The sequence below is a fragment of the Sorghum bicolor genome, chromosome 3 (genome assembly GCF_000003195.3).
Source record: "Sorghum bicolor cultivar BTx623 chromosome 3, Sorghum_bicolor_NCBIv3, whole genome shotgun sequence".
NCBI classification, from domain to species: Eukaryota; Viridiplantae; Streptophyta; class Magnoliopsida; order Poales; family Poaceae; genus Sorghum; species Sorghum bicolor.
This window is the reverse complement of record NC_012872.2, coordinates 55513672-55524647: the sequence shown is the minus strand read 5'-3', so window position 1 is coordinate 55524647 and position 10976 is coordinate 55513672. Positions and strand designations below refer to the sequence as shown.

Below are 10976 nucleotides of genomic sequence, written 5' to 3'. Positions count from 1 at the left end.
TAGTAGATAGTTATATATGTTTGATTGGTAGAATAGAATAAGATGATAAACAACAGAGTCAACCCCCAACAAACTTAGGCATTGTTTAGTTTCACCTAAAATCCAAAAACCATCGAATCTTACGATACATGCATGAAGCATTAAATATAGATGAAAAAAAGTAACTAATTACACAGTTTGTCTGTAATTTGTAAGACGAATCTTTTGAGTCTAGTTAGTCCATGATTGGATAATATTTGTCAAATAAAAACGAAAATACTACAGTGGCGAAATCAAAAAAAAAAATTCAGATCTAAACAAGGCCTTAATCGCGCAAAGCAGTCCAGCCAGTTTCGTAACCCAGGCGATCACCCCCAATTCCTGTCACAAATTAAAACGCACGCGAGTTGAAGCGTCCCGGTACACCCATCTCACAAGCATGGTCGTTTCGTTCATTTTTGGCCCCGGCTCAATGCAAACCGGCACGTCCACCCGGGACACAAGCAACCCTAAACAACGCCCGTGCGGTGGCACCCAGCGACCAGCCAGCCCACCCCGAGTCCCCGACCCGACACCGTCGCACCGCCCCGCACGCCCCGCCCACCCCGGTGTTAAGAGCGTGCGCGCCCCCGCGCCAACAAGAACACCCGCGCGAGCGCCAGTACATAAGCCGCGCCGAGGTTGGTGCCGGTAGCTCAACCCTCCTCACCACCTCACTCACCTTCCTCTCCTCTGCGAGCGAGCGCAGCCGCGTGCCGAGCCGAGCACCTTCGTCTCCCCGACCACGTACCACCACCACCACCTGTGCGTCCGCCCTTTATACCTTTCGATCGGCGCCCGCGGCCGTCTCTCCGATGGAGGCGACGACGGTGATGTCGCAGGGCGGCGGCGGGGGGCGCCGGAGGCAGCGGTACCGCATCGAGACGAGGGCGCTGTCGTACGTGCTCCCGCCGCGGGGCGCGCGCTGCTTCCTGCCGTGGTCCTTGTCCGCGGCGGGGGGAAAGGAGGAGGCCGAGGAGAGGCTGCTGCTGCGCGGCGTCACGTGCGAGGCGCCGCCGGGGGAGCTGGTGGCGATCGTGGGGCCGAGTGGGGCGGGCAAGACCACGCTGCTGTCGGTGCTGGCTGGGTCGGCGGACCCGGCGAGGGTGGTGGGCGGGGAGGTGCTGGTGGACGGGTTGCCCATGGACGCCGCCAGGTTCCGCCGCGTGTCCGGCTACGTCCCGCAGGACGACGCGCTGTTCCCGGCGCTCACCGTCGAGGAGTCGCTCGTGTACAGCGCGCGCCTCCGGCTCCGCGTTGGCGGTGGCGGTGGCGTGGGGTCGTCGGCGTCGGACCGGGCACGGGAGCTCATGGCGGAGCTCGGGCTGGCGCACGTCGCGGCGTCCAGGGTCGCCGACGTGTCCGGCGGCGAGCGCAGGCGGGTGTCCATCGGGATGGACCTCGTGCACGACCCGGCCGTGCTGCTGCTTGACGAGCCCACGTCCGGACTCGACTCCGGCTCCGCGCTCCACATTGTCAAGATGCTCAGGGACATGGCCGCCAAGCACGCCAAGACCGTCGTGCTCACCATCCACCAGCCCGGGTTCCGCATCCTCGAGCTCATCGACCGCGTCGTGCTCCTCGCCGACGGCGCCGTCCGACACCACGGCTCCCTCGACTTCCTCCAGTCACGCCTCATCGCCACAGGACACGCCATCCCCGCCCACGTCAACGTCCTCGAGTACGCAATGGAGACCATCGACTCCCTCAAGCCCGACGTCACTGCGGTCACCACGATCACCGCCGCCGCCGCCGCCGCCGCCGCTTCGGCGAACCCAGTGCCCGCGTCCGCGCGGCGAACCGGGTACGCCAACTCGCCGGCGGCGGAGGTGCGCATCCTGGCGGGGCGGTTCGCCAAGACGGTGCTGCGGACGCCGCAGCTGTTCGCGGCGCGGATGGCGCAGTCGGTGCTCGCCGGCGCGTTCCTCGGCAGCATCTTCCTGGGCACCACCGACCTGCAGTCCCGCCTGGGCTTCTTCGCCTTCAACCTCACCTACCTGCTCTCCTCCACCACCGAGGCGCTGCCCGTGTTCCTCCACGAGCGCCGCATCCTGGAGCGGGAGACCTCCCGCGGCGCCTACCGCGTCTCCTCCTACGTCGCCTCCAACGCCGCCGTCTTCCTCCCGTTCCTCCTCGCCGCGGCGCTGCTCTACGCGGCGCCCGTGTACTGGCTCGTGGGCCTGGCGCGGGAGCCCGCCGCCTTCGCCTACTTCGCGCTCGTCGTCTGGCTCGTCATGCTCACCGCCAACTCCTTCGTCGCCTGCCTCAGCGCGGTGGCGCCCAACTACATCGTGGGGAACTCCGTCGTCGCGGGGCTCATCGGCTGCTTCTTCCTCTTCTCCGGCTACTTCGTGGCCAGCAAGAACATCCCGCGCTACTGGGTGTTCATGCACTACGCCAGCCTGTTCAAGTACCCGTTCGAGGCGCTGGTGGTGAACGAGTACGGCGGCGCGCGCGGCGCCAGGGAGTGCCTCGCCTCGGCCGGCGGCGCGGGGGGAATCTGCGTGCTCGACGGCGCGGGGCTGCTGCGGCAGCAGGGGATGCGGGAGGGCATGAGGTGGAGCAACCTGGGCGTCATGCTCGGCTTCGTGGTCGGCTACAGGCTGCTCTGCTTCGTCTTCCTCTGCATCAGGTGCCACCGCACGAGGAGGTGAATGCGCGGGAAACCATGCCAGTGGCGCCGCCCATTTGGCCATTGGCATGCAAGCAACTGCAAATAGTACACGCTCGTTTAAATTTCACCTCATCATCTTCTTCTTCTCTCTTTTTTTTTCGTGATTTTTCTGCACGAGACATGGATTCGAATTAGGTTGGATACGAATATATGTATATGTTTGGGAGACACTACTGATCGAGATCGAGTGCTTGTAGTGGTCAGTGGATGATGATGTTCTTATGTATCAATAGTGGGGTTGATGGATGATGCTAATGGGAGAATAAAAGATTTGATCTTCAGGAGGTTTCTGCTCCCAGTTCTTGGGAAAGTGTCACATTCGTGTTAGATTTGATATTTGGTAGCCCTCGCCAATGTGGGAAAGAGGTAGTTGAGAAAGACAGGTTTAAGTTGCCAATCATGTCTGAGGTGAGACAAAAGGTACAAGCAGCAGCTCGGAAACTTGCCTAATCGGCACCAGTTTAGGCGAGAAAAAAAACTCAGTTTTCCTCACAAATCCAACTGTAAATTGACACCCCCGCCCCCTTTTTTCTGTTTTTTTTTTCATTTTGTTCATTGGTATAGGACCATTAGTTCAACAGATCACGACAATGCATGGTCAAGATCATTAAAAGGTTGAGTAATGAAACCGTTTGCTTGGATAATCTGGAAACCTAGTGAAACACCTGTTCAACTGCTCCTAATTCGGTTGTCTGGACTCTGCACTGGATCATTCCTAACTTTTATTACCCCCTTCATTTAAAATGTAAGACGTTTTAACTTTTTAGATACATAGTTTTTACTATACACTTAACATTATATTTAGATATACAAAATAAATATATCTAAAAAATAAAACATCTTATAATTTGAAACAGATAGAGTACATAGATATCAGTACGTCTTTGTGTTGAGTTTGGAACTTAGGATATTGGAAATTGTACCTGTAGCTCTATATCAAAAATAGTTTTTATCATTATATTGTTATAATTTGCAAATATGTTAATAAAAAGTAGGGACCAAAGCTATATTGCAAAGCGCCAATTATTATGACTAGATTAAGTACATAGCATAGCAATGACTGCATTTATGCTTTTAGAGCGATGAAGAATGACTACATCTATAATCTATATATTTCTTATAAAAACAAACCTACTGTAATGCCTATATCTACATGCAATTGTTTGCATCAGTAGCTCACCATACAAAATTTTTACGTTAGCAAGTCATATCATCTACTAATATAAATTTAGTTGTCAAGGTCAGTGTACCACGTTATACACTAACATTGATTTATGATAGTATATCCCTTTATGCAAGTAATAAATATAAATCGCTGCGATCTCCTCAACTATGCTCATGTTATCCTCCTATGTCAGAAAACCAATTTATTCTTGTAAACATTTTTGTGCGCCACTGTAGCTACTTGCGCATGAGCATTACCCTTCCATCCTATGTTCGACACAGATGCACTTAAGGAAATACTCAAATGATGCATGTACCCACAAATTATTCTAATTATAGAGTTTCTTCTTGAATCATGGTTTTCTTTTTAACAAACTTTACCAAATCTAAACATAATTATTATGTAAAATATATTATATTTTAGTATAAATTTTAGAAGTCACAATGCTCTATATTTCACGACGAAAGGAATATTTTTGTAAGCAGTTTTGTGCAGGACTATAACTACTTGCGCATGAGCATTGTCCTTCCCATCCAATGTTCGACGGGAGCATGCACTTGATTTTCATTTGGACACAAGGGGTAGTAGGACAGGGACCAAATGCATTTACATAAGGCCAGTCTCAATGGTGTTTCATAGAGGATTTCATGCACATTAAATAGGGTGCCACATCAAATTTTTGCATGAAACTGAGAAGAGAGAGAAGGGATACGTTTCATTTCCAAAAGGTTGGAAACAGCAACGAAACAACATTGAGACTGGTTTTCGCGTTTCATCCAGCGTTGTCGTGATTCTCCATCATCCATCGTCGTGATTCTCCTCTAGCGTAGGGGCAAGATCCCATCGCGAGCTTCTCCACCATCCATCGCGAGCTCCGGCGTAGGGGCAAGCAGATCCGTCACCACCAGGCTGGCGCAAGTCGGCCACGCGGGCAAGCGTGAGCTCCGCCATGCCGCAGGCACGAGCTCGGTCGCAGGCGGGCGCGAGCTTCACCGCGAGTGGACGCGAGCCGCCATGCCGTCGGGCGCGACCTCCGCCGTCGCGAGTCCACCGCTCGGTCACGAGATGCCCCGTCGCGAGTCCACCGCGCCGTCCTGAGTCCGCCACGCCACGAGCTCCGCCATGGGCGGGCATGAGTCGATTGCGCGGGCAAGCGCGAGCTCCGCCATGCCGCAGGCGCGAGCTCCGTCGCGGGTGGGCGCGAGCTACACCGCGAGGGGCGTGAGCCGCCATGCCACCGGCCGCGACCTCCGCCGTCGCAAGTCCACTGCTCGATCACGAGATGCCCCGTCGCGAGTCCACCACGCCGTCCTGAGTCTGGCACACCGCGAGCTCCGCCGTGGGCAGGCGCGAGTCGGCTGCGCGGGCGGGCGTGAGCTCTGGCACGCAGCGTGTACGAGCTCTACCGTGGGCGAGCGCAAGCCGCCATGCCATGGGATCCTTCGGCCGCCGGGCACGTGGCTTTGCCGGTCGTGGTGGAGAAGATCCTGTCGGGCACGGTGGTGGGCAAGAGAGAAGATGAGACTCTGGTGGGACCAAAAAAAACTAAAATAATATATGAAACTTTGCATCGAGAGAGATCCTCATTTCAATTGTTAGGTTTCATATCTTGAAAACTGGGAGATAAAATTGTACACTGAGACTGGCCAAAGAAAGAGGGAATTTCATGTCCAAAACTTTCCTACGAGAGACATTGGCATTTTGGGACGAAATGGGCAACCATTTCTCTGTCGGTTGCCAACGACATGGAAAAAAAACATAGACATGCTCCGCAATTAAGAAAACGCCCATCGTGGCCGTTTCTTGGAGAGATCGACAGGACTAGCTGATTGTGTATGAGAAAGTAATTCGTGTATATTAGTCTATAATACCGAAGTGGATTATGGCCTGATGATGAGGTAAAGTAAGGCCGTTTTTTAGAGTACGGTTGTTACCGCAAAATAAAAAAGGGAGTCCAGGTTGTAACATTTTTCCACCAATGGCGTCATGAGTCTCACAAGAGTCAAGACCCTAGCTATCTATCTAGTCCTGGCCGCCGAGCCTGAAACCTTAGGTTTCATCATCAGTCCGGGTCCGGGTCCGGGTCCGGCACTCCGGCACCGGCAGGATTGCAGGATTGGGCAGCAGTCGATCTGCGCGTGCCTCCCAAAGGAAAGCGGCACAATCACCGCAAGTGCCGGTCGCTTTTGCTGCAAAGGAACCTGCCAACCCAAGTCGGCAGATGGCCTGGTTCGTTCCTGCCTTCCTGGCATGACCTCCAGCTGAGCTGATGACTGGCCTGGCCAGTGGGCAGTGCGTGGTCACACACTCGCACTCCTCTGAACACTCGCGTGCCCGGCTCCACTCTACTGATCGCGCGCGTAGGCCGTCGTCGCGCCGTCGTCGGCTCGCCCGGTGTGCAGTGTGCATGCTCCACCATCTCGCAGGCGCGCGGACGCGACGCGACGCAGCAGTCGCGCTCCACTCCAACTCCCCACTGGTCGCCGGCTGGAACGCCGCCGTCGACGTTCCGTTCGTGCATGCGGCACCACCGCCGCCGCCGCCGCGCCCACCCATCCGGACGCCGGACGGACGGATCGCTCGATCGCATCGGGGAGATATTTCTAGTCGGCGATCTGGACAGGAAACGAAATTGGGGATAAAAAGAGAAGGGAGCGAGACGCTTTTGGCGCGCTTTTGCGGCGGTGCCCCGCCCCCGCACGTACGTGTCCGCCACTTGCATACACCCGTCCGGTCGCCATGCATGCATATGCACGCACGCTGCGCGGCACGACCGGCGTGCTCGCCGGGCAGGGGAGGACGATGATGCGGTGCGGGATCGGAGTGGACGCACTACGCGCGCGACGACGGCCGGCTCGCCGTAGCACTACGTGAGGACTGTGCGGCGATCCATGTAGTACATAGCTGATTATTGGCCAGTGTGTCGCGGCCGCTTTTCGCGTTGGCTAGCTAGGCCTCGTTTAGTTCCCCGAAAATTTTGTAAAATTTTTCAGATTTCATGTCACATCGAATCTCTAGACGTATACATGGAGTATTAAATATAGATGCAAATAAAAACTAATTGCACAGTTTGGTCGAAATTGACGAGACGAATCTTTTGAGCCTAGTTAGTCCATAATTGGACAATATTTGTCAAATACAAACGAAAGTGCTACTATTTCTATTTTGTAAAAAAATTTAGAAGGAAACAAGGCCTGCGGGATCACCCTCTGCGGTGCGTTACGAATTCAATGATGAGCAAGATGGAGGGCAGATTTGATGGGATAATAATCTCATAATCGGGACGGGGTAGTGGCAAAGTGCAGCAGCCTCGCGCGCGGTAAATTTGGTTGGCCAAGATCCTTCGTTTGATCACGACATCCATGGACCATATGCGTCTGCTGATTTGATTGGCCGTATATATATATCCTTCCTTCGATCACGTCCGTCCGGTCCAATGAGCATGCTTCTCATCAGCACATACTAGTGCGATGCATGAGTGCAGTGCAGACATCATGGAGGTCAAAAGCTGTGCCGGTTTTGTTTTGCCCGGCGGCCAGTGCATGCAACAATGGAGAGCACACTACCTGCGCGCTACTGACAGTGAACATGCAAAATGTTGCATGATCATAGAATATATATATTCTCCTACAAAAATCATAGAACATGTATTTATTAATTAAAAGAGCTAATTTTTTAGCATCCAAAAAATACTTACTTTCATAGTTTCACATTTTTTCTGCATAGAGAACATCATGACAAGGCTACCCAAAAAAATGATGAATTTACCATGCTCAAACAATTCACTATAAATTCATAGGTTTAACCATAGAAAAGAAAAAGGAAAAACCGCTCAAAGTGGCTCAAAACCGTCCTGTCCTCTCTGCGAGTGCTAAAAGTGACCGGTTTTGATAGTTGAGGGTGAAAAACAGACGATTTTATAGTTGAGGGCTAAAATTAAACTCGGCCAATAGTTGAGGGGCTAAAAGTGGACTTAATCCTTATTCTAAAATGCAAAGGAGGAGGAGAAGAAGATGCTAGCTAGCATATATTGTCATATAGTCTTATCATATTTGTTGATGTTCTGTCTTCCGTACCAGTAGTTGTTATGACTTACTAGATCGGTTGAGAAGAAGAAAGGCACGTTTCTAAATGACGTTCGCAGAGCAGGTTAGCAACTACTATCTTTAAACTAAGATGTCATTAGAAATCAAAAGAAGAAAATGGTAGTTCATCCTTCAAAAATCCTTCGATCTGTACTAGAATCTTCGCCAAACATATATATTATGGGTACATCAACATAACTCTATTTATATCTGATGCAGTATCTATAGTTACAAGTCCATAAAATCAATCAACTTAGAGCTAGCCACCATATGCATCTGACCGCAGGTGCAGGGGCCATCCAACCAAGATTATCATCAGATTCATCGGGTCAACTTCATTTGCATCACAACATTTTTTTAGTACTAATTTATAAAAAAACGATTTACAATTTTTGTCGGGTCGACTGACAACAGCAATATCACTGTTTGTCCAGAAAATGATATAATGGGGCCCTAAACGCCTGACCATATATAGCAGGGAAAGAGGAGGATGAACTGGATACCAGCTACCAGCACAGCCTGGTTGACTATATGCTCTACTCCTTCGTCTTGTGCGTACTATAAATTTTAAGACAATTTAAAGGAATACTTAAATGACACATGTATCTATAGATTATTCTAATTATAGAGTTTCTTCTTAAATCATGGCTATATTTTTAACAAATCTTGCCAAATCGAAACATAGTCATGATATAAAATGCATGGTATTTTAAAATAATACAGATTTCAAAAGTTACGGTGCACTCTATTTCACAATGAATGGAGTAGTTTGGTTGCCTATATCTGCTCAGCCCAACTGATATATACTCTAATTTGGTTGGCTATATCCGCTCAGCCCAGCTGAGATTTGATGATGCTTAATTGGTTGTTGCCATGACTTATGAGGATATATTGTCTGAGATAAAAATAAATAAACAATCGTCACCATGGCATTTATTACATGCAAGTACTCTCTTAGATCAACTCCAAAACCCTCTTCATATTCTTCCATATTTATAGGAATAGAGATTTTATTTGGTAAAAAAAAACTCCAATAGCTTCTTCTTCTTCCTCCTTTGTACTTTTCTTTCATTTCTTCTCTCTTAATAAAATAATGTAACTTTCTTGCGTGTTCAAGGAAAAAAAGGCTTAAAGGCAAACCACCACACAGTAGGCCTTCTTGCTAGATGTCAAAGTTAAATTATAATGTTTACCTTCTCCCCCATCATCCCGCTGCGCTCCCTCTCTTAGACAGCCCTTCAATATCATATTTCCTCCCCTCCTCCACTCTATGAGGAAAAGTTATTAGTGTTTTTTTATCATTGGTAATATGTATAGGGCGTTGTGCAGTAGATGAAACTAGATGAGAGTACAAGGAATAGAGATTTTATATAGGTTCCAACTCTCATGAAGTAAAATTCTCTATGTTCTATGTTTGTGGTTGTATTGCTTGTGTTCAGTACATGAGATGTGGTATGATCAGATGTGGATCAAGGGGCTCCCTACCCACCTTATATAGCTGGGGGTTAAGATTAAGGACAATGACGCCTTAATCCGTTATATATATTCGAGCTGATGATTAGACTAAGTTGTCTTTCAATGATGACACTTAGCTATAAACCTGCAATCTGTATGGTTGTTCTAGTATGCTACCCATATATAATATAGTTGTCTGACTTTCATTCAGGATCATTGCAAATAGATAACACCATGTGATTCATGTCAAGTTCACATGACATTTAGAAGGAATATTTGAGTTTCAACGCATTGTTCATCACTTAGTCATAGCACATCACACATCTCATAGTCTAGCACGGAAATCTTAGCATAACATAAAGATTTGATACATGTCTTGGGCGTGCAACCACCATAGACCTATGCCTCAGAGTCGGGTGTCTACCACTCCCAGGACTCTAGCTCGTAGAGAAAAAAACCATAAGCAGGAGCTATCTTACCTACAAAACTTAACAAGTAGTATCGATCATGAGTAACAGAGATAGTTTGGAGATACAATCTCTGCAGTAAGAACAGTAGGCATAGAGCTCTTGGTTACATTACAGGAGTAAGACAACTTCAGTTCTGTCTGATGCTTCGATCCACATCTACTGCTGCATTTTTTTGAAGTTTCTGCTGTTTTTTTAGTGCTTATTATTATGTGATACCGAAGCCCAGTGGAACCTTTGGCCATGTTTTGTGTCTCAATCCATACCCCCTCTGCTGTACTATTGCTGCATGTGATCCCTAAGCCCAATGCAACATTCGGCCCATGTTTTGTGGTCTAATCCATATTAGTACTCCCTTTATATAGGATTTAGACGTCGTTATGAACAAATTTTGGATCAAACATTAGGAATATACACTACAACACAACACCACAATTGGCACCGGACGAGCTGACGCCAAAAGTGGATACAGCGGCAAACGATCTGCCGCTAAAAACATATAGCGTCAGACTTCTGCTGACGCTGTAAGTCCTGACGCTAAAAACATATAGCGTCAGACATGATTTTTAGCGTCAGACAGTCTATTGGCATGAATCTTTTTAGCGTCAGATCCTCCATTGCAAATGTTTAGCGTCAGATGCTCTATTGCCAATTATATACCGTCAGATCATCCATTGGCCATTATATTTATAGCATCAGATCGTTCAACAGGACAATTTAAATATAAAAAAAATATAAATACCATACAATACATTTAGCACATATCAAACTCACATTAGGCTTAATGTTCATCACATACTGATATAGAAGCACATAGATCACATGAAAGTCAATACATATACGATAGAATCATGTCTTGTACACTTCATCATCCAACAAAGTCAAGCATATAATCTTGTCTTACAAAGTACATCATCCAATAAAGTCAGCCACCAAAAGCTTACATGAATGCACATCAGCAAGCAATATTTAGTTTGTGCATAGAATTGAAAAACCAAAAGCACATCCACTAAGTTGTAACCAAAAGCACATCCACCAGGTGCTTGTTGAAAAACCAAAAGCAAGTCCACCATTTTCCATAAACTCAAGCCAAAGACTTATGCCCAGCGCTT

General features: G+C 48.8%; 1 protein-coding gene across 1 annotated transcript; it reads left to right on the top strand.

Moving 5' to 3' along the window:
• On the top strand, window positions 633-2973 carry LOC8054381 (ABC transporter G family member 10). The gene has a single exon (XM_002458111.2). It carries the CDS (start codon window positions 834-836, stop codon window positions 2670-2672), a length of 1839 nt encoding a protein of 612 aa, XP_002458156.1. The 5' UTR covers window positions 633-833; the 3' UTR covers window positions 2673-2973.

Coding starts and splice junctions, on each gene's coding strand:
- LOC8054381 (XM_002458111.2), top strand. CDS start 834: ATGGAGGCGACGACGGTGATGTCGCAGGGCGGCGGCGGGGGGCGCCGG.